The sequence below is a fragment of the Lissotriton helveticus genome, chromosome 11 (genome assembly GCF_964261635.1).
Source record: "Lissotriton helveticus chromosome 11, aLisHel1.1, whole genome shotgun sequence".
Classification (NCBI taxonomy): Eukaryota; Metazoa; Chordata; class Amphibia; order Caudata; family Salamandridae; genus Lissotriton; species Lissotriton helveticus.
In genome coordinates this window covers 834,932,386-834,957,208 of record NC_136072.1, presented here as the reverse complement: position 1 = coordinate 834,957,208, position 24,823 = coordinate 834,932,386, and the positions used below count along the sequence as shown (strand labels likewise).

The following is a 24,823-nucleotide window of genomic DNA, read 5'->3' as shown; positions in this document are numbered from 1 at the left end:
TTTTTATTGTAAGTTTTAGCTTGGTGAATAGTTGTGCACTTTAGGTTACTGAAACTCCGTTCAAGTGTTACGACTTGTTGTTGTATTACTATTAAACAGATTTAGTGTTACTATTTCAGTGCTGCTCCGTTCAAATGCAGGTGGCTCCAGGCATACCTATTGTCTCCAACAATTACACCGTGACAAACTAAAATTTACGGTCTTTCAAAAGCCAAAGAACTGGGAGTGAATCGCATGCTGGTGACGGAGCGGTTCCGTCACCAGCATGGAAGGGGTTAAGTGGAGAAGTGTGGCTCAATGGTTAGAGCGGCAGACCCTGATGCAAAGGACTGGCCCGGGACCAGGGTTCAATTCCCGCCTCGGCGGGTCTTGGGCTCAATTTCCTCAGACCTGATAATTCTCGCCTTGGTGCCTATTCTAATCATGGGTCCCACTCTGCAACTCTGGGCAATAGCTTGCTTAATCTCCACAACAGCTCCAAAAGCGCTAGAATGCCTGGCTTCTCCTTGGGGGTGCCCAGGAGTGGGCGCCTCACAGGGAAAAGCCAGGAAGGGTTCCACAGCGGTATTCGTACAAGCGCCGGAGAGACCCCATGTGGGGTGATTCAGGCGCTATATACAAGTACTACAACATTTACATTACATTTACATTTACTGGAGAAAAAATAAAAGCTACTTACCTGTAATTATGGTTCTCCAGTATTGGTATCGTTCATAGATTCACATGCGACCCAACCTCCTCCCCTTTGAGGCTCGCCTATCGAACAAATTATTCCCTCAAGGGAGTGGTGTTCAATGAGCTGTTGGCTGTTTGGTTAAAGTTTCGATCTTTTCAAATGATGTGATTAAGAAACAAAGTAACGGTTTCAGGCCTTGCAGGGCTGCTTTGGAACTACAGTGAGACTCCCAGCTCAATGACTGGGAATGATTCAACTATGAGGATCTATGGAAGACACCATGGAGAACCATAGGTACAAGTAAGTAACGTATTTCTTTTCCCCAATGCAATGCGTGTGACCTCAGATTTGATGTCGCAGATTGCACGGTGAGGTAATCTGTGATCTCACTGATGATCATGAGCAGTGCATGGGGAAGCGTTATTATTGCATAGCCTACCAGAACTGATTAATCTTTCAGATTTTGATGAAAATCGTAGCCATAACTTCACAGGAACAGTATTTTTTCAGGAAATGTATCCCTACACTTCCCCTGCAGTAATGTAAAAGTATCTGCACCTATGTGGGGGCTTTCCCTCCTCCAAATTTGGAATGGCACAAAGCCACCTTGAGAGTAAAGGACAGTAATGTTAGATTGTTGTCATTTCATTTTATTTTTGCTTAATCTGAGTGAATGTTTGTACTATTCAAGGTGAACATTGTGTGACATTACATTTCCAACTGGAGGTTATACCTTTGTGAGGGTGGAAATGCTGGGCCGCTAATAAGTTGGAGGAGAAAGCAGGTGAAGGGTGGGATAGGGAATTGCGATCAGAGGATGAGGTTTTAAGGATACAAAATCACAGTACTTGTGACGTGATTGCTCACCACATTGCCTCTTTTCTTTCACAGGAGATGCTGGCCATAATGAAGTCCATCTATGACATGATGGGTCGTTACACTTACCCCACCCTGAGAGAAGATGCACCTATTGAACATGTGGAAAGGTTCTTTCAGGTGAGACTCCCAACAAGGTCCAGCAGATGAAGGTAGACCTCTTGCCAGTTTGGCAAGGTGTGACTAGCCACTCTTCTTTCTTTCAGAAAATGGACCGGAACCAGGATGGGGTTGTCACCATCGATGAGTTTCTGGAGACATGTCAAAAGGTGAGGATGTTCTTTGTTTGAAATTTGCGTCATCATTAACAAACCACCATATCCCACTGCAGCCCTGCAGACAGCAGACTTTAATTCACTAAGCAAAACAATCCACAGGGCACTTCACTGTCCTTGACACACTGCATCACTGGAACCTTCCATCCTAAGCCTGTAAACCTGCCCTTCTACAATCTCTATTCCTGCCTTCCACTCTCCATGTCGGCACTCCATAGTTTTCGTCTTAGTACTCTGTACAGTCTGTCACTATGCGCCTTTAGTCTGTATTCCTGCCATGAAAATAACTTGTCCTACCTCTGTTTTCTCAAATTTGTGTCTGTATTTCACAGTTCATATCTACTGCCCACCATTAATTTAACACTCATTCACATCTTGTATGTCTGTTTTTCACAATCCTTACCATTGTTTCCCCTCCCAGGTGCTCTATGCACAATTCTAAGATTTCTAGAACATCATGAATAATTCAATTATATCTAATAACCATTATCAGAGAACCGTTTTGAAATGAATAATAGCAAGTCTCTTACTACAGGTGATGATATGACGCAATTCAAGAGAACTTGACATGTTCCCCTTGAATTTCCTTAGATACAGATCCATGACCTTCACATTGCACTCTGATCTCTGTGACTGTATTAACTCACTGCACTACCATAGCAACCACTGGAATATGCCAAGAAGGCCTTTGACTTAAGGTGTACTCTGCAGACCTTTTGTTCTCCATTTTTAAATTGGTTTGCCAGCTATAACCTTATACTATTCTGTGTTCAAATGCTACTCCTGCCATTGACACCGAATGCATGTAGACAGACTTGAGCACCACAAACAGGACATAGACAAGAACATAAACACAGATTGTTGTAGCACTCAAAGAAAGCAGCACAAAACAATCTGAAAGAAACACATAGTTGTAGATTCCTTACCTTAGAATTACCCCCCGGTGTCAGACTGGATCCGGAAAGTTTTCGTCAGCAGTACCCCTGCGCGTCTGTAGGTGGCATTGTGTGGCTCTGTGTACGTCGTCATCGCCGAGATGACGTCCCTGGAGCTACTTAGATGCGCCCAAGCGCGCTAATCTCAGTTCTTTGTTTTTCCGTGCCAGCAAGCGCAGATCCGGGAAGAGTACGTACCGCAAGTCATTTTTTGACTGAGTTTTTTTTTAGGCCTTTTACCTCATTTCTTCTGAGTCGATCGACTCTTGGTGTTGTAGGGATGCCCGGTTTCAAGTACTGTGGGGACTGTCATCGCCTGATGTCGGTGACGGACCCGCACCGCGTGTGTCTCTACTGCCTGGGGCGAGCCCACAACTCCAAGTTGTGCCCCGACTGCCGGGCCATGGCACCGAAGACTTTGCGGGAGCTGTCCCGAAAGTTGCTGGAAGTCTCGCAGTCGCCTCCGCGCTGCTCAAGGTCTCGGTCCTGTGGAAGGTCGAGGAACCGGTCGTGGAGCCATCACCATCGTTCATGTGGATCTAAGTCTTCGCACTCTGGGTCAGGTAAGTCGAAGCATTCCAAGAAGAAGTAGAAGAAGCGTTGTCGCTCTTCGACTTCCCCTTACCACTGAGGGTACGAGTGGGGCCACCCCCGCGGGGGAGCCTGATACGTTGCCGATGACCTACCCACCTTTTCCGGGTCCGTCATCGACGCCTGCTCAGGTGCAAGAGTTCCTTGTTGCCATGGCCTGACTCTTTGGGCCATCTGGGGGTTCTGCCCTTTTGACGCCAGTGGCTACGGCCGAAGCGCCGCCGTCGGCTTCGGCCCTGGTGCCAAAGGACCACCCTGGATCCGGCCTCAGATCCCAGGCGACACCGGTTGACCTCATAACACCTCCACCGGTGTGGGCACCACCTCCGACGTCGTCCGGTGCTACCGCCGACATCGGACCCAGTTTCAGCCCTGAGCCGGACGCAGCTCCGGAATGGCGTCGATTCAGACGCCGATGGCACCTTTCTACTCCTACGTCCGTCCTCCTTATTTTCAGCATGTTTCACAGACTTCGGAGGAAGGGGAGGATTGGAAGGGGTCTTAGGACCCTCTCACACAACAGTGTGGCTATGACCCAGACTGGGCAGAGGACTTGGGGGATGCCAGTGGTCTTGACACCTCACCTGACCTTGGAAAAAACAAAGGTGGTGATGGACGGAGCGTTGACAATACAAACACTCACCCCCAGTCAACTGATCTGGGTTTAATCCATCACCGTTCTTTAGCTCACTCTGCCACCCCAGTTCAGACATGGCCATATGCAAATCAGTCTGACCCTGTGCCTCATGGGAACAGTCCAGCCCGAACTGCCAAGCCATGTCTTCCCTGGACCGGAATCAAGCTTCCCAGGACCGGTTTCTGGCATTACAGCCGTCTTCAGCCGGGCTTGCTTGACTCCAGTGGCAAAGGAAGCAAGGGACTCACGTCTGAGCATACCCTGCCAACTTAGGGCGAACAAAGAAAAACCAAAGGTGGTGATGGACGGAGTGTTGACAATACAAACACTCACCCCCAGTCAACTGATCTGGGTTTAATCCATCACCGTTCTCTAGCTCACTCCGCCACCCCAGTTCAGACATGGCCTTATGCAAATCAGTCTGAACCTGTGCCTCACGGGAACAGTCCAGCCCGAACTGCCAAGCCATGTCTTCCCTGGACCGGAATCAAGCTTCCCAGGACCGGTTTCTGGCATTACAGCCGTCTTCAGCCGGGCTTGCTTGACTCCAGTGGCAAAGTGAGCAAGGGACTCACGTCTGAGCATACCCTGCCAACTTAGGGCGAACAAAGAAAAACCAAAGGTGGTGATGGACGGAGCGTTGACAATACAAACACTCACCCCCAGTCAACTGATCTGGGTTTAATCCATCACCGTTCTTTAGCTCACTCGGCCACCCCAGTTCAGGCATGGCCTTATGCAAATCAGTCTAACCCAGTGCCTCATGGGAACAGTCCAGCCTGAACTGCCAAGCCACGTCTTCCCTGGACCGGAATCAAGCTTCCCAGGACCGGTTTCTGGCCTTCCAGCCGTCTTCAGCCGGGCTTGCTTCACTCCAGTGTCAAAGTGAGCAAGGGACTCACGTCTGAGCATACCCTGCCAACTTAGGGCGAACAAAGAAAAACCAAAGGTGGTGATGGACGGAGCGTTGACAATACAAACACTCAACCCCAGTCAACTGATCTGGGTTTAATCCATCACCGTTCTTTAGCTCACTCCGCCACCCCAGTTCAGACATGGCCTTATGCAAATCAGTCTGACCCTGTGCCTCATGGGAACAGTCCAGCCCGAACTGCCAAGCCATGTCTTCCCTGGACTGGAATCAAGCTTCCCAGGACCGGTTTCTGGCATTACAGCCGTCTTCAGCCGGGCTTGCTTGACTCCAGTGGCAAAGTGAGCAAGGGACTCACATCTGAGCATACCCTGCCAACTTAGGGCGAACAAAGAAAAACCAAAGGTGGTGATGGACGGAGCGTTGACAATACCAACACTCACCCCCAGTCAACTGATCTGGGTTTAATCCATCACCGTTTTTTAGCTCACTCCGCCACCCCAGTTCAGACATGGCCTTATGCAAATCAGTCTGACCCTGTGTCTCATGGGAACAGTCCAGCTCGAACTGCCAAGCCATGTCTTCCCTGGACTGGAATCAAGCTTCCCAGGACCGGTTTCTGGCATTACAGCCGTCTTCAGCCGGGCTTGCTTGACTCAAGTGGCAAAGTGATCAAGGGACTCACATCTGAGCATACCCTGCCAACTTAGGGCGAACAAAGAAAATCCAAAGGTGGTGATGGACGGAGCGTTGACAATACAAACACTCACCCCCAGTCAACTGATCTGGGTTTAATCCATCACCGTTCTTTAGCTCACTCCGCCACCCCAGTTCAGACATGGCCTTATGCAAATCAGTCTGACCCTGTGCCTCATTGGAACAGTCCAGCCCGAACTGCCAAGCCATGTCTTCCCTGGACCGGAATCAAGCTTCCCAGGACCAGTTTCTGGCATTACAGCCGTCTTCAGCCGGGCTTGCTTGACTCCAGTGGCAAAGTGAGCAAGGGACTCACGTCTGAGCATACCCTGCCAACTTAGGGCGAACAAAGAAAAACCAAAGGTGGTGATGGACGGAGCGTTGACAATACACCTCACCTGACCTTGGCATGCTGTCTCCTCCTTCTGTGGCTATGGAGGAGGGAGCGAGTTACGCAGTGGTGTTGCATAGGGCGGCCGAGGCCCTCCACCTCGAACTTCCCTACAGTGGCCTTCAGGACTAACCCACTGACTGAAGTGCTTCAGCCGGCAGCAACCTCTTCGGATCCCTTGCTGCCTTTTAATGATGCACTTTCTGACGTTCTTTTGGGCACTAGGTCCAGGCCCAACACAGGGGTTCCTCTGGACAGGAACGTGGCCCGATGCCATCCCCGGCTGCGGGCGACCCCCTCTTTCTCTCCCAACACCCCACTCCTGAGAGCTTGGTTGTTCAAGCCTCTGCTTCCCAGAGCGCGTTCCCTTCCGCACCTCCGGATAGGGAATCCAAGAAGCTGGAGCAGATTGGCAAGAAGCTGCTTTCATCTGCCAGCTTAGGGCTGCAGTCGGTGAACACTGCATGCCTCTTGGGCCGTTTCTCCCACTCTGTGTGGGACACGGTTGCGCAGGTGCTGCCCAACTGCCCGGAGGAGGCCCAGACAGTACTCTCCCAAGCTATTACAGCTGGAAGAGACACAGTTAAGTTCACTATCCGTTGTGGGTTTGATACCGCGGACTCCCTGGGCAGGGCGATTTCCACGATGGTGACGCTTCGGCGCCACGCCTGGCTGAGAACAAAAGGCTTCTCGGGCATGTCCAGAGCACTCTGATGGACATGCCCTTTGATGGCATTTGCCTTTTTGGCAATAAAGTGGATAGTGTGTTGGAGTGCTTTAAGGACTCACAGGCTACGGCCAAGTCCTTGGGCCTGTCGGCCACCTGGCCTCCTCCGTCTTCTGCTTTTCGTTCCTTTCGTGGCCACGGAAGGGGTGCCCCACCATGTTCATTTCAGAGCCACAGGCCTGCACAGCAACAACCGCAGCACGGCCGCAGGCCTGGGAACCGCCGGGGCAGTTCTGGGGGCCAGCGGGCAGGTCAGTCCACCTCCAATCCCGCAGCATCCACTTCAAAGCCTTCCTAGTCCAAACTATCAGGCCCATCAAACGCCTGTGGGTGGCAGGATTCGCCTTCATCTCCCCCACTGGCGCAACATCACCTCGGACAGGTGGGTGCTGCAAATTGACCAAAGGGGCTACTCCCTCACCATCAAGACTACCCCTCCAGCCATGCCACCTCAGTACCACCACATGTCGGGGACCATCTTGCGCTTCTTCAGCAGGAAGTCATGGCCCTCTTGGCCAAAGGGGCCATCAAGCGTGTTCCTGGGCCAGAAGTAGGTTGTGGTTGTTATTCCCACTATTTTCTGGTGCCCAAGAAGGACATGGGCCTGCGTCCTATCTTGGACCTCAGGAACGTCAACCGCTTCCTCCGGGAGGAGAACTTCAAGATGTTGACGCTAGCTCAGGTCTTGTCTGCCCTCAATCCTGGACACTGGATGGTCGCTTTGGACTTGCAGGATGCATATTTCCAAATCCCCGTCCTGCCGGCCCACTGGTGTTACCTGCGGTTCACGGTAGGCTACGAGCACTTTCAGTTTACTGTGCTCCCCTTCTGCCTTACCAGCGCCCCTCAGGTTTTCATGAAAGTGATGGTGGTGGTCGCAGCTCATCAGCACAGATCAGGGGTTCCAGTATTCCCCTATCTCGCCGACTGGTTGTTTAAGGCGGGCTCGCCCCAGGCAGTCGTTTCCCATCTCCAGACTACAGCCGACCTCCTACATTTGCAGGGGTTCTCCATCAACGTGCCAAAGTCGCACCTGATTCACTCTCAGAAGCTCCTCTTCGTTGGAGCGGTTCTAGACTCTGCGCAGTTTCAGGTTTATCCTCCCGAGCAGTAAGTATGGGATATTCAGGCTATGATTCTGATCTTTTAGCCTCTATCCTGGGTTTTGGTCAGGATGACCCTCTGGCTCCTGCGCTTGATGGCCTCCTGCATCGTGCTAGTGGATCATGCCAGATGGCATATGCAGGCTCTGCAGTGGGACCTGAAGTTCCAGTGGACACAGCATCAGGGCAACCTGTCCAATCACGTCCAGATCTCGGAGGGCACTGCATGACAATTGCAGTGGTGGCTCATGAATCGGGATTGTGTCAATGGCAGATCCCTCTCCCTTCCCCAACCGGAACACACAGTTGTGACAGACACGTCCCTTCTGGGATGGGGCGGCCACATGGGAGAGGCAGAGATCAGAGGCCTCTGGTCTCCGGCGGAGTACGGGATCCACATCAACCTTCTGGAGCTTTGGGCAATCCGGCTTGCACTGAAGGCAATCCTTCCCTCTTTTTTTTTTTTTTTTTGCAGAGTTTTATATAGCGCGAACTAGAACCGAACCGAATCAGTTATCAGAGCGCTTTACATAGCACCAGTTACGTTACATGAGGACACACTTTCATTTTAGGCACGGGGGGATTAAGTGATTTGCCCAGAATCACTGGGGGGTTTTGGCGTCGTTACCGAGACTCGAACTCAGATCCCCAGGTCCGAGGTCGAGCGCCTTAGCCGTTAGGCCAACCCCTCTCCCCTCTGTCTGGACAACACCACCGCCATGTGGTACTGCAACAAACAGGGTGGGGTAGGGTCGTGGACCCTATGTCAGGAGGCTCTGCACCTCTGGCCTGGCTGGAACATCAGGGCATTTCCCTGGTGGTTCAACACCTGGCAGGTTCTCTGAATGTCAGGGTGGACGAACTCAGCCGCCGTTGCATTATGGATCACGAATGGCGTCTGAACTCGGATGTGGTGCAAGGTCTCTTTCAGCAGTGGGGAGAGCCTTGGTTTACCTATTCGCCACCGAAGAGACCGGGCAATGTCATCAGTTCTGCGCGTTGGAATTTCCAAGGCGGCACTCGCTCGGCAACCTTTTTCGTCGCGAGTGGAGTTGCATTGTACTATACGCCTTTCCGCCTATACCACTTCTACCCAGAGTGCTGAAGAAGATCAAGCACGACCGGGCTCAAGTCATTCTTGTGGCTACAGACTAGGTTCGAAGAGTATGGTAGCCCGAGCTACTCAGCATTGCTATCGATCCCCCGATCCGACTGCCTCTTCGGGGGGATCTTCTGTCGCAGCAACAGGGGACGGTCCTCCACCTGGACCTGTCCAGCCTCCACCTCCTTGTGTGGAGATTGAGCGGCGGCAGTTGACGTCTTTTGACCTGCCTCCCGAAGTTTGTTATGTAATCTTGGCAGTCAGGCATCCCTCCACTAAGACGTTATACACCTGCAGGTGGAACAAATTTGTGTAATGGTGCACAGCAAAGGCTGTGGATCCCCTTTAAGCCCCTCTTTCAGCGGTTCTTCTATTCCTCCTTTCTTTGACCCAGCGGTTCTCTGCTCTGGACACTATCAAGGGCTATCTCTCGGCCATTTCAGCCTCTTTATGGCTTCCAGACCAGCCTTCCCTTTTCAAGTCCCCTGTTGTAAATAGATTCTTAAAAAGCATTACTCATCTTTTCCCTCCTGTTCCTTTCATAATGCCTCAATGGGACTTGAACTTGGTTCTGACATATTTGATGTGTGCTCCATTCGAGCCACTTCATACCTGTCCTCTTTGTCTTCTTACTTTAAAGACAGCTTTCCTGGTGGCCATCACCTCGGCCAGAAGACTGAGTGAGCTCCAGGCTCTATCTTCTAAACCTCCTTTTCTCTCTGTCCATCCGGACAAAGTTGTTCTAAGGACTCGTTCTTCCTTTCTGCCAAAGGTTGTCACTGCCTTTCACATCGGGCAGACCATCACTTTGCCCACCTTCTTTCCACCTCTGCATCCCTTGAAAGAGGAAGAGGGGCTCCACCGTCTGGACCCAAAACGTGCACTCTCATTCTACCTGAATCGAACACAACAGTTACGGGTGGATGACCAGCTCTTTGTTGGCTACGTGGGCGCCAAGAAAGGTCGGGCCGTGCACAAGCGGACCATCTCTTGGTGGGTCGCTCTGTGCATTTAAGGTTTGTTATTCTTTGGCTAAAAGGGATCCTCCGGTGGGGCTGCACACCCATTCTACTAGGGTGACAGCAGCCACTAATGCTTTGGGAAGGGGAGTTCCCTTGCATGACATCTGCCAGGCAACTACGTGAACATTGTTGCACACGTTTACCAAGCATTACTGCCTTGACAGCCAAGTCCGGAGAGATAGCTTCTTTGGCCGTTCTGTTCTCCAGGATTTTCTGGTGTGATCTTGGTTTGCAGACCCACCACCGGGGTTGGTATTGCTGGGGTATCTATTCTAAGGTAAGGAATCCATCACTATGTGTTTCTTTCAGATGCCCAAGTTACTTACCTTCGGTACCGCTATATCTGTAAGAAACAGTAGTGATAGATTCCTTACCGCCCCACCCATCCTCCCCGCTCTGCGAACTGATTTCTAGGGTTAAGGTCATCCCTTTCAGGGCCCTAGTTTCAAGGCACCAGTGGTCAGTTTCTTGCATGGCTCTGCGTTACTGGCGTGGAAAGTCGTGTACAGAACTGATGTCAGCGCGCGTGGGCGCTTCTATGTAGCTCCAGCGATGTCATCTCGGTGACGACGACGTCAACGACGCACGCAGAGCCGCACAACGCCACCTACCGACGCGCAGGGGTACTGCTGATGAAAACTTTCCGGATCCAGTCTTTTGACGCCAGGGGGTAATTCTAAGATAAGGAATCTATCAATACTAATGTTTCTTAAAGATATATCATTACCGAAGGTATGTAACTTGTGCTTTACATAGATATGTTCCTTCAACACGTATTGTGTATGACTAAAATCTGTAGTCTGACTTAGCGGGTACCATGTTAGAAGCGAGGAGGTAACATCAAATAGTAAACATGATGCCTAGGTTGTGAAATTGATAGCTGTTATGAAAGAGAATCTAAGTACATGTATATATCGGAGTCCAGTGGCCATGTAAAGTAAGTGAATAAATATCACTTTAGCATCATAGTCATCATAGCATTACACTCTGAACTAACTTAGCTTCTGTGTATCTACTCTTGTTCTGAGTATTTTGGATACTTTGCTTGAACAAAATAAAACTATAAACATAAACTAATACATAACAAGACATGAAATGTAACATTTTAACGCTTGCTTACCCTTGTATCTAAGATTGTCAAGCATATACCTATTTGGAGAAACTAGAGTATGCCACAGAATCAGAGAGCTAAACAAAAATAATAGATAATTCCGACAACTCTGCTTTTGGGCGGGTGCCATTATAAGACAGTGGGAATTAATAACTAGAACCGGTTTATGGCGACTGAATATACATTCTTTCAACTGTCATTCATTATTGTAGCTTGATTTTTGTGTCGTAATTCTTTATTGAATAATTGAAGGAAAATAAAATTCATAAAAAAATAGTTCAGCATAATAGACCCACAATGGTCTAGTGACAGTACATATACAATTAATTATAATCATGGGATAGGTTAATAGAATAAGTTGTGAAACAAGCAAATATTTTAGAAACATTACATTGCTACGTATATAAAATATGAAATATGATGCATATTAGGAATGATGAAGAATCAAGAAAACCAATAAATAAATAGATAAATAAATAGATAAATAAGTAAATAGGTAAATAGAAAGATAAATAAATAATTGGGAAGATAGATGATCAAATAGGTGAATAAATAAATAGTAGAGTGAATAAATAAAGAAATAAAAAGAAAAGAGAGGAAAATCATGAGAAGAGACAGACACAGACATCTCCCCACCCGGATAGAAAAAGGTAAACAAAGAAAGGGTAATCGAAGAAAAAATAAGCAAAGAAAAGGTGGGAAAAAGAGAGGAGATAGAGCAATAATAGTGAAGTATTCAAGAATCACGCAGAAAGGAAGTCCACACTTGTTGGAATATTTCTTCTTGAACATGTAGTTTATATATTATGCGCTCATGCGATGCTGTCTGAATCATCGCAATGATCCAATCCTCTTTGGAGGGAGGGCTGGGTGATTGCCACAATCTTAAGTTACAATTTTTAGCAGTAGAGAGAGCAGTATGTAAAAGTCGGCGCTGAGGAAGTGTGATATCAGGTAAGCTCCCAAGATTGTGTAATAAAATAATAGAAGAGGCAAGGGGTAAATGAAGAGGAATAGTTTCCTTTATTGTATCTCCTATTTGCGCCCAGAAGTGTTGTATAGAGGGACATTTGCAGAGTTTATGGGGAAGCTCACAATTAACTTCAGAACATCTCCAACATTTGGAATGTGTAAATAATCTTGCTCGTTGCAATTTCGATGGTGTCCAGTACCAATCATGTAAAGTTTTGAAAATACAAAACTTCAGACTCGCTTAACGGGTATCTTTGTCAAGGGCTTCCAATATGTCCGGCCAAGTGTCTTGGTCTATAGTGATATGTAGGCGTTCTCCAGTATTGGGGTATCTTTCATAGATTCACATGCCTGAATCATTCCCCGTCGTCGGAGTGGGAGTCCCACGGTACATAAAAAAGCAAAAATATGCAATAATATCCTTAGAAAACTTGGTAATAACCAACCAGGAAGTAAAGTAGCCCAAGCTACAATAGAAAGAACTTCCACACTCATAACTATCTTAGTTCCTGCCATTTGTCACGAAGAGCTTTAAGAAGTGGTTGTGAGTACAAATGATTAGTTAAAGTGCAATATATTCCTGACATTACACCTTTATGTCGACCCCAAGTTCAAAGATAGTCCAGGATTGGTGAGGATTGTGATGACCATGGGAAGGGACCAAAACATCTCCTCAGACAGTGCTGTAATTGTAGATGTTGTGAAGCTTGATGCAGAGGAAGATCAAATTCCTCACAAAGGAGATCAAAGGATTTCAATTCACCATTCTTTATAATCTGATCTAATGTTTGGATTCATTTTGAACTCCATTCAGACCAGAAGAGTGCATGACCGTTGATTTGAATACTTTCATTAACCCATAATGAAGCTTTAGAATACAAGCAGTGGGCGACCCCTGAAAGACTGTGTGTAGCATGAAGTACAGGATGTGGAGGAGAAATACAGGGTTAACCAGCACTGTATAAGAAATTAAGACCATCATCACGATTGAGTATTTAGTGTTCTACTGTGACCCATTGTGGAGTATCATTCACACCTGGTAATAGATAGGCCAATTGTGAAAGATGCAAGGCTAAGGTAATTCCAATGATGGCAAACCTAAGCCGCCATGTGAGCGACGAGCAATTAGCTTTGCAGCAGTTAAACAAGAATGCATAGTTCCCCATACAAAAGCCCGAATACAAGAATCTATGCGACGAAGTGTGGTCAAAGGTACTACAACCGGAAGCATTCCTAAGACATAAGTAAAAAGGGGTAAGGTAACCATTCTAACCGCCTGTACTCTGCCCCACATAGAAAAGCCTAAAAGCGACCATTTGGCAAATTCAATTTCCATTTGCGCTATAAGAGGTGAGAGATTATCCGAAACCATCCCCTCTAGACCTCGATTAATCAAGATTCCTAAATATTTTAAGTGGGACGATTGCCAGCAAGAGTGATATCCATAGATTGAAACTTTAGTAGTACCAGGAGAAAGTGGAAGAGCTTCACTTTTATCCTAGTTTACTTTATATCCAGAGAAAGTTGAGAACTCAGTAATAGTCTCGAGTAAAGAAGGTATAGAGTTGGAAAGATCTTTAAGAGTGAAAAGAATATCATCATCGTATAAATATAGTGTTGATATGCCTCCAGCTATGGGAATACCCTGGATTTGAGATGAATGACGAATGAGGGAGGCAAGCGATTCCATCGCTCATAAAAATAAGAGGGGGGATAATGGGCATCCTTGACTAGTACCTCTTTGAATTTGAAAGGGGGCAGAGAGAAAACCTCCACAATTAACCTGGGCTGTAAGAGTGTCATATAGTAAACAAACATTGGAGATAAATTGATCTCCTAGACCAAAACATTTCAAAGTGTTAAAAAGGTAGACCCAATTAATGCGGTCAAACACTTTCTCTGCATCCAAGGATAGAGCGACCAAGTCTTCCGACAAATCTCTTGTAGACCATAATGTATGTGTGAATTTTCTGAGATGATTTCGAAAGGAATGACCTGGGACAAAGCCAACCTGAGAATGGTGTATTAGGGAGGGAATAACTTTACGAAGTCGCGATGCAAGTATACTTGCCAAAATATTAACATTGCAGTTTATTAAGGAGATGGGGCGATAGCTTGCACAAGTGACTGGATCTTTACCCGGTTTAGTGATAACCGCAATTAATGCCTTATTAGAGATAGGACCCAGAGAGGATGTATGATCAGCCTCTTGAAAGGCAGAATGAAGAGGGTCAAATATTTCTACCCCAGACCATTTATAATATTCTGCAGGGAATCCATCTTCACCTAGGGATTTGTGATAGGGTAGTTTGGAGATGGCTGCAGCTATTTCTTGTTTAGTGATATCACCACTAACTTGATATCTGCCTTCATCTGTAAGATATGGAAGGTCAATAATTTCAAGGTAGGGGAGGAGCCAAGATGGCGATCGGAACGGTCGCATAACCGCCTCGCTCCGTGATCTCTTCCTCCCCGCCACCTATCCTGTATTTGATCCTGCTCGGGGTGTTCCGAATTTGGTCACTGAGGAAGAGCCTTCACTTACCATCCTTTTCCGGGGCTCTGGCGTGCAGTGATTCCGGCGTTCTGCCCTGGTCACTTTGTTGGCCTTCCCGGCCCTGACGCCGGGGCCTCGAGTGCTGTGCCTGCCCGGAGATGATCGGAGTGCCGGCGGTCCGGAACCGGTGGAGAGACCCAATGGTGGGAGCCTGAGAGCCGCGGGCCGGGACCCCTGGGGCAGACCCGCCCCCGCTGGTGGGCCACCCCGCATGTCCGTTCGCCTACCGGCCCGAAGAAGAGAAGCCGCGCTGTCCGGCACCCCTCAAGTGAGAAACCCACTCCTGTTGTTAGTCCCGCCCGGGATCCGGTGCTGGGCTCCCCCCGAGTGCTGTGGGGAGCACGCCCGTTCTTCTGGTGACTCTCCTTTCTCCGCCGAGCGCCATCCGCCGCGGTTTGGCGGTGAGCCCTGGGGCCGCCGGTGCTCCTGATGGACTTGGAAGAACCTGCGGCGATGGCGGAGGGTGCTGTACTTAAGATGGCGGCTGGCCCCTCGGGGTGTCTTTCTCCTGGAGACAGGGAGGTTGCCGCATTTGCTTTCTCCAGCTCTCGTTTGGTTTGGGCGGCCCCTACTCGGAGTGCTATCTGGTTTGCCCTGTCTGCTCTGCGGATCGACCTGTCCTTGAAATGTCGAGCCTTGGAGTTGCGGATAGCTGCCATGGTGGCTCCGCCATTTTGTGACGAAGTGTCGTCTCCCCGAATTGTACTGCCTGAAACTTCGCCGGCGGCTGTGCTGGGATCTCCGGCTGGGTGCTCGATTCTATGGGATCTAGCGGACCCGGTGCCGATGCTGCAGTGCTTTCTACATCCTGTTTTCTTTGCTTCGTGCTGGATGGCCCAGATACTGTGCTTGACCACGTGGATCTTTGAGGAACTTTTGCATTCTGACTGTTGCCGAGTTCTCCTGGTTGCTTCTAGTTTGCCGGGACGTTGTTTTGCGGGGATCCCACCGGCTTTTCTTGACTGGTATGGACCCACTGTGTTCTGCTGTTTTTTGGCTGTGGCGGGGTTGGGAAGCTCGACTCTTCATAAAAGTGGACAGGGGTGATCGTGCCCGGATGTCTGTGGGACCCTTTTTACATGGCATCTCCGGGCCTCGTTATTCTGGATGGTTCCTGTTTACATCCTGGTGTAGCCTTTTTTTTTTTGACTCTCCTTTTCGACCTCGATTAGTGCATTATTGTTGCGGGGGGGGTAGTGTTTTATGTCTCGATCGCTGGCTCCTCTCCTCTCTCTTTCTTCCTTTTCTTCTCCTTCCTTTTCTTATTCCCCTCTCTTTCTTCGTTATGATTCCCTTTCTCTTTTTCTATATTTCGGGTGACTCTGGGCGACAGGCACGCTGTTTAGTGGGGTAGGCCGTAGCCATTACAGTGATGTAGGGTGGGGGGGTGTTTGTTATTTTAGTTTGTTTTATTCTATGGCCCCTTTTTTGCCTTTTCCAGGGGGTGGGCTATGTCCCTTGGTGTTTACTCCTCTGTTTCGCTAGCGTCTGCACTTTCTCCTTTTTCGGGGCGGGTGGGCTGTACGTGTGGCGTCCACTTTATTTGTATGCTGGTATTCTTCCTCTATTCTGCACCTGGTATGGGCGTGTGAGGTCTTTGGGCTTTGCCCTACTGTGGTCGTCTGCTTGCGTGGGGGGCTATTTCCCTCCCGCCCCCCCCCCCCCTTCTTTTCTGTATATGTTGCATGACGCGCTGGTAGATATGGTTGCTGCCTCCTTTATATAATGTAAAATGAAACCTCTTTTATCCTGGCGCTGGCGATGTAACGACTTTATTTGCATCCATCCTGTATTTACCCTATCGTATACATTGCTTTGTTATTTTGATTCTCCTGACTTTGCGGCCGGCCCCTGTGGTTGTAGGCCAGCGCTTGTACTTATACGTGTCTCTCAATAAAGGTTTTAAAAAAAAAAAATATATATATTAATTTCAAGGTATGCATTTATTTGGTCTTCGTTCGCTGTATTTTCAGTAGTGTAAAGTACTTTATAGAAGGATGCGGTTTCGTGAGAATCTCACCGAATCCGCTCATATTGCAGATATAGCCATGGAAGATTCACGTTGTTTTAGCTGTGTTGCAAGTAATCGACCTGCTTTCTCACCTTGCTCATAATGTCTACCTTTTGGACGTTGGAGAGCATATTCTGCTTTGAAAGTATATAGGTTATTAAGTGTCATTTTAGCTATTCTAGGTTTTTACGGTTTGTAACATTGGGACCTGAAGTATATAAACGAGTAAGGGAAATGATTTGGCCCTCAAGTTCAGTAAGACACTGGGATGCTGACTTATTAGCCATAGCTGCATCTCTCATTAATTGTCCGCAAATTGTTGCTTTCGCGGCCGCCCAGACTGTTCTATAAGAAGTAACTGATGATGTATTGTTAGCTAGGTATTCAGAGAGATGAGAACGTATTTGGGTTTTACCCCGAGGTGAACGGTATCTTTAGCTATTCATATGCTATGGTTTTCGACCAGGAGAGGTTAAACCTATTTCCAGAGTGAAAAGAACTGGAGAATAATCAGATATAGCAGCTTTTAAAATTTGGGATTCATTTGTGGTTTTGACTACTGAATGGGAAATAGTCAATCTTAGATTGTGTACCATGACCAGAGGAAAGAAAAGTATATTGTTTATCTGATGGATGACAGAGTTGCCAGTGATGTATTAGCGAATGGTCTGTTGTTATATTATTTAATAAAGCTCTGTCCCCAGCATTACATCTGTCCAAGGGTCTATTCTATCTAGAATCGCATCCCTAGTCAAGTTCCAGTCACCACCAATGATGTAGCTAGATGCTGCAATTTCCACAAGTAAATGATTCAGGTTGAGAAAATAGGAGCGCTTAGCACCTGTTGGGGCATAAACAGAGTCTACACAGAGGACCTTTTCTACAAATTTTTACTTTGCAAAGACATATCTGTCCTCTGGATCAATCCAGGTTTTGTCAATTGTGATAGGTAGAGATTTGTGTGAAAGGATAATCACACCACATTTCCGTGGTGATTCTTCTTAGGAGAGGATTGTGATGTGAACCCCCAATGAATAACTTTTACCACCCAATCTCGTTGCAACTTGGCTGATTCTAGAGCATGTAGATGAGTCTCTTTTAGAAGAGCAATATATGTTCTCGTCTTTTTTAGATAAGAGGGAACTTTTTTTACGTTTTATAAAGTGCATAAAGCCATTAACATTCCATGAGATTATGCGTAATGGATGAGAGAAAGAGGATGCATTCCCTACCATGTGTGCAATGAAAGTGAAAAAGGTTCATTTGATAGAGAAGTTGATATGTATGATAAGAGGTGTGAAGTTATAAAGATGGTGAAAATTAAGAAAGGAGTAAAATATGGAGATAAAGGCTGAACAAGTATTGAAGGGGAAGATTACAAGAAAAAAGGGAGGATAAAGGGTAAAATAAGAGATTATGTGAGGGGAGGGAGTGAAGGTAAGAAGGAATGTATGAAAGAAGGAGGAATAATGAAGAGAAAGGATACATTCCGGGTAAGGAGAAGATTAAGGGATAGGAAATATTTGAAAAAACTCAAGGAAGTAAAGGATAAAGAAAAAATAAATTATATGTTAAATAGGGGAATTAGTAATGGAAAAAGCAAAGAGAATGCAAATATAAAAGGAAGGAGTGATATATGTACTGTGTAGGGACACCACAGCACCACTGGGATAGGACTTTTTACTGTGGGTGTAAGCTTTTGGGCTATTTGCTCCCGAGGAGCCCCTTCCGGCAACTTGGTAAATAATGCTACAGTATCCAATAATCAAACAATCAAACACACCTTTCATAGCATAAAAATAATAATAGAGGTGCGATCTAAAAATCTACATGGACAAATATTTTCAGAGTTAGCTATTATTTGTTCTAAATAATGTCAAAATATAATTTATTAAGAGCATGAATACATATAAGGATTTTCAAGTAGTATATAATAAATATAGTCATGGTAAAATGATATCATAATTATTGGTTTAAGACAGAGAAATAGAGAAAGTAAAGAAAAGAAGAAAGAAGAGTGTAAAAAGGGGTTGGTAGAAGGAGAGTGTGATAATACTTTAAATTTATACCAAGTTCATGACCTATAAAAAACAGATAAACTATTATTCATGTGTATTTTATGTTATCCAAATTGTCTATCTTATCAAATTTAACAATATACAATGAGAAATATAAACAAACAGTTTTTGGAAGATATAATAAAGATAAGAGGTATACAAGATATAAACATAACATAACTTTGAAGTAATAACCAGAGATTAAATGGTTTCCTCAATGTATATTACCACAGAAATGTTTTATCATTGCAAAATATCAAGAGTATGGTTAGATTTCATCGCAATTACATATTAGGGTAATTGAATATAAATGTTATCAAAGTTAATTAATATCTTAGATACTGATTAGATGCAGGAAGAAAAAAAGTAGAGTGTGAAAATAGATTAAGAAAGATAAAATATAGTGGTACTTGTAATTTATAATAGATTTATAATATTTTTTTATAAATAAGTGGTAATTCATATGTATAGTTATTTAAGATTTTAGAAGTGTAAGGTTTGAAAATAGACAATGATAAAAGATATAAACAAGTCCTAGAGAAACCTTTAAAAATAGAAAAATTGTAATTTTAAATATATATCATCTAATCGCCATGTTTGAAGGTAGTGAATGTTCATCAGATCATTAGTTCATAAATATAAATTTTTAGATTGAAGTTCAGAGCATACCTTCTTTGAATGGAAAAGGAAGGAAACAATAGAGCATACATAAGTATCAACTTTTTCCTATGTGGAGGGTGTGATTGCGTGAGGATCTGAGGAACCTATCTGAGATCAATTTCTCCGTCAGTGTCTTCTTCGTCAATAGACATCTAAGCAGCAAGTTTTAACTCAGTTCAGGTCACATTTTCTTCTAATTAAGGGGATTTTAGAGGAGAGCGTGATTTGTCCCTATCTCTTTCCTGTGTGAGGGCAGCAACAGCCTGAAGGTCCTGGGCTCGGTCACCTAAAGAACAGACATCACGGTCTAAATCACAGCTCCAGGTCTGGGATTGGCCTTGATTATGTCAAAATCCACTCGTAGATGTCATAGAGTTTTTTGATGAAAGTGAGGATGCAAGATCTTGTGAAGTCATGGTGTATTCCATGTCCTGAGAAGAAAGATTATCTCAGAAGTTTCGAAGATCTTCTGGATTAAAGAACTCCTTGGAGATCCCATCTTTGGTAATCCACTATTTTGCAGGCTCAAATAAACCATATTTGATATCAAGCTGACGTAGGCAGGGTCTAAGAGAAAGGAAAGCCTTGCGACGATCATTGGTTTCTTTCGAGAAATCCGCAGCACTACTGATCTTGTGACTTCCAAATGCTTATGGGCCATGAGTACGAGCTGCTATGATCAATAGTCGAGCTTCTTCGTGTCGTAAGAAACATACAATGAGTGGGCGTGGCCGCATATTTTTCCCGGAGTTGGGTGGACTAATACGATGAGCTCTCTGCATTTCCAGTGGTGGATCAAAGGAAAGGCCTGTAAGCTTTGGAAGAGTTTGTTTGAGGAAGGATTTGACGTCTGTTCCCTCAGATTGTTATGGAAAACCAAAAAAGGACATTGTTTCGACGGCTTCTGTCTTCCAAATCTACTGTTTTACTTCTTAGGAACAGAAGTTCTCGGACACAATCCGGTATTGAGTAAGGCCATCCAACCAGATCTGGAATCCAGCTATATCTGAGCGGAAGGGTTTGGTTTCAGTTGTGAGAGTATATATAGAGGACTCTATACCCTCTAATCGTTGACCCACTGCAGAAATTTCTTGAAGGATCTGTTCCATGGTAGAGTCTGATGAGGCTGTCATCATGGGATTGGGTGGTTTCTGAGTCAAGGGAGTGACACTGTTCGTATCTGGGTTGGAGCGGCCTTGACTTAGGACTTCTGAGAAAAGAAGCTGTTTAGCGGGGTTTCCAGATGTCTTACCAGATGGCATCCCCAAATCTTTTGTGCTGGACCTCTGGTATAAACTATTTACAGAGTTGGTAACTGTAATAAATTCATCAGCGAACGTGACTATATAAATATGTGTAGTAGAGAAAGGAGAGGGAGCTAATATATAAGTATCAGTTTGGTTTTAGCACATAGCTAGACTTGATAGCAGATCGACCTAATGAAGAGGAAAATTGGTAGTTGAATCAGACTATGAGGGCTATAGTCATAAATAACCTAAGCGAAGCTCAATAGTAATATAAAACTATTTGCTGTCCAATTAACATGGAAATCATCCCAGGAACAGTAATAACAGCGTTGAAAACATACAATGAGGCTGGCATATTCAGCTCTTCACCTGTGGTATCAGTCTGCTAAACACAATGAAGTGGACGGTCACAAAAAGAGTCCAGATCAATTTAATATGTCTACTCAATTTGACATTAATACATGCTAATCCTTGAAAGAACCAGAATAAGAAGGCAGAAAAGCACCACACATGCTGTCGCAGGTCCGTCATAAAGCCTGAGAATACTGGGCACGTCTATCTTAGGCTTGTCACCTCCATTCCACAGACCGCAACTTTGCACTCCTCAAGCTAATCAAATACATCTATCAAGTTAAATAACAGTGCAGCCTGGTTCATTCTGGAGAGTAAAGACCGGAATAAAGAGGCAGCACTTCAGAAAATACACGGCCGTTAAACTGCAGTGTAGTTTAAAGACATTAGGTGCACTCATCACAGATGTCTCTTTTCGGCTCCATATATGTGCCGTAAATTGCAGTTTTCCACCTGACAGGTCAGATAAGTATGCCTACCCCGTCCGGTACCAGCGCATTCTGCTTGCCTGAGGGAAAACGAAGTCAAGAGGCGGCACACGACAAAAAAAACTCAGCCGCGGGATCAACATGCAGCTGAAAGGCTTCTTAGCATGTACTGCACAAGCTCTTCTCCTCAGCTCTGTGCAGGCCACAAATTGCCGCTTCTCAGGCCGTGTTCAGGTATTCATAGAAAAAACGACACCTGCGGGCATCATTCAGCAAAATAGTCACCGCAAAGTGATCTCCATCTGTTCCGCTGCCTAGAATCAAGCTTTAAGTACAGGTCAGACTCCTGAGAAAGTATTTTGTCGCCGTCCGGGGATCCTCACAGCACGGAGCTCCGGGATTAAGCAGCCATGTCGTGTGGCCAGACCATGCCCCTCCATTATTACCGATAGAGAGAGAGAGAGAGAGATATATATATATATATATATATATATATATATATATATATATATATATATATATATATCCCAACACAAGTTCCAAAATTGATGGCGCTCCACTCGGGGACGTTTTTCAAGGGTTTTATTCCACAACTGTGATCGCAGTTGTGGAATAAAACCCTTGAAAAACTTCCCCGAGTGGAGCGCCATCCATTTTGGAACTTGTGTTGGGATATTGAAACGGGATACTGCCTTGATCCCGGCGATGGCACCAGCTCCCGAGTGCTCCCCCTGCGACGAGGCAAGTTGCGAGGTGGTAATATATGTATATATATGTATATATTACCTACTGGCAGTCGCCAGTAGGTATATTTAGTTTGGATTTTTTTGAATAGGGATTTCTGAAAATTCTATGTTGAATAACTTTGGCGTTGATGGACGGAATTGGCTGAAATTTTCAGGTAAATGGCACATTTTGTTTCTGAGCGTCCCCTGAAAGTTTGGGGGGATGTCGTCAAGCGGGGGCCGAGAAAAAAGGGGGGTCCCAAAACGTGTTTTTAACATTGAGTTTTCCATAGGGTGGTTGGACTCACTTTTAGCTCGAACGGCTGAATGGATTTCTACAAAACTTGGCAAAATTGTAGGGACTGGTAGCCCGATGTGCCTTTGCTATGTCTCAAGATATATGCTCCAGTGGTTTTTACGAAAATTAACTTTGAAAAATATATATTGGGCTACATATATGTTAGAGCCCAAATGTAGCCCAAAGATGGCCACCAGAGACAAAAAAAACAAATGTGGCCCAAATATCAGCCAGATGTAGCCCAACTATAGCCCAGTGACAGAATGTCCCAGAGTGTTCTAAAGAACAACTAGAGCGCTAACAGTCTTACTTATGACAAAAGTATGGCACACCTGAAGTCATCTTGATTGGAATAAAGTGTTAACACTTAAAACATTTAATTTGCAAAGGAACAAAATGAGGGGGTTCATTTTGCCATAGAAATTATGATTAGTGCTGAAGAAAGAAAAATTAGGGCACATTTTGAGTGACTTCTCAAATCCTCTTATATTTCATTAAAAAAAATTCTGATATGCAGTCTCCCAAGATGGCCACCAGAGACAAAAGAGCCCAAATGTAGCCCAAATATCAGCCAGATGTAGCCCAACTATAGCCCAATGACAGAATGTCCCAGAGTGTTCTAAAGAACAACTAGAACGCTAACAGTCTTATTTATGACAAAAATATGGCACACCTGAAGTCATCTTGATTGGAATAAAGTGGTAACACTTAATACATTCAATTTGAAAAGAAACAAAATGAGGGGTTTCATTTTGCCATAGAAATGTTATATATATATATATATATATATATATATATATATGTATATATATATATATTACCTACTGGCGGTCGCCAGTAGGTATATATAGTTAGGATTTTTTTGAATAGGGATTTCTGAAAATCCTATGTTGAATAACTTTGGCGTTGATGGACGGAATTGGCTGAAATTTTCAGGAAAATGGCACATTTTGTTTCTGAGCGTCCCCTGAAAGTTTGGGGGGGTTTTGTCAAGTGGGGGCCGAGAAAAAAGGGGGGTCCCAAAACGTGTTTTTAACATTGAGTTTTCCATAGGGCGGTTGGACTCATTTTAGCTCGAACGGCTGAATGGATTTCTATGAAACTTGGCAAAATTGTAGAGACTGTTTGCCCGATGTGCCTTTGCTAGGTCTCAAGATATGTGCTCCTGTGGATTTTGAGAAATTAACGTTCAAAAAAATATATATATCTGTGACAGCGTCCCGGTTAGTGCCCCGGTTCGCGTACCAGACGCGTAACGGAACTTCGCGAGGAGAAGCGGATTGGCTCTCCGGTGACTGTCAACATTCTAAACAGTCCGGAGCGGCCACCATCTTGTCTCTCGGTAGGATCGAGAGACAAGAGGTGGAAATAAACGAAGGGGGAAATTAATGAAAGGGGGCAAGGTAGACCCCTCCTGACCCCCTAGGATTGATGTGGGGGCTATTAAAGGGCCCCGCGGGGCAAAAAAATTAAATATTTTTTTTTTCGATTTTTCGCGGTGGAAGCGCTACCCGGTACGCGAACCGGGTAGCGTAACGGGAGTCCGCCATCTTGTGTTTCGGACGAATTTAGTCACAAGATGGAGGATAAACAATGTTGGGAATGGGTATAAGGGGGCACGGGAGACATATCCTGACCCCCTAGTTTTTCTGAGGGTGGCTGAGGAGGCCCATATATGTAAAAAAAAAACCTTTTTTTTTTTCAAATTTCCGCACGGTTAGCGCCCGGTCCGCGCAACCGGGTAGCGTTCCGGAAAGCGTAACAAGGGGAAAACCAAGGGAAATATTAAAATAATATTTTAGAGTGCTTTGAGGTAGGGTAGCTCTGAATAGAGCTGTTGTGTTGTGTGGGTGATGTAAGTACCAACATGTAGGTACCAATGAAGAGTCTAAAATTCAATGTACACCGTCTCCTCTGTAGATATTTTGTATGTTCTAATATGGGTTATTTAAATGTAAATGTGTGGAAAAGCACTTCATGCTTTAAAGCAATTGTATTTTTGAACTGATTGTTCTTTCCTCTTAGTCCTCCTCTTTGTTTTTTTTCCCCCACACTCTTCTTCAGCATGATAGTTGATAAATTTGTTCCCTCAAAAAATGTATATACATAAAAAAATTATATTAAATACATATAAAATATATTTTTCCTTTAAAAGAAGAATACATTTTACAGCTTTTGATATTTGCTATTAAAAAACCATTGAAATTCACTAAAAAAACATAGGTTATAGACCATATATAGTTAGGAATTAGCATTTACAAAACCTTGAAAATTCACTGAAAAAACCATAGGTTATAGACCATATATAGTTAGGAATTAGCATTTACAAAACCTTATTTTACTCACACAAAACCATTGAAATTCGCATATATAGTTAGTTGCACTAACTATATATCGCGCACCCGCAATCCACTGCTGATCATGTCACATATTACACCATTCATGACATGGTCAGTGACATCACTGATGACATCACTGATGACATCTCAAATGACATCACTGAT

The 24,823-nt window shown here is 45.2% G+C and overlaps 1 protein-coding gene across 2 annotated transcripts in view; it reads left to right on the top strand.

The window, feature by feature from the left end:
* Positions 1-24,823, top strand: part of KCNIP3 (potassium voltage-gated channel interacting protein 3) — a 694,194-nt gene that overhangs the window by 642,173 nt on the left and 27,198 nt on the right. For both annotated transcript variants that reach the window (XM_078667021.1, XM_078667022.1), the window contains 2 exons: positions 1,568-1,672; positions 1,759-1,821. In XM_078667021.1, coding sequence (XP_078523147.1) covers positions 1,568-1,672; positions 1,759-1,821 — 168 coding nt within the window. The remainder of the gene's footprint in view (positions 1-1,567; positions 1,673-1,758; positions 1,822-24,823) is intronic.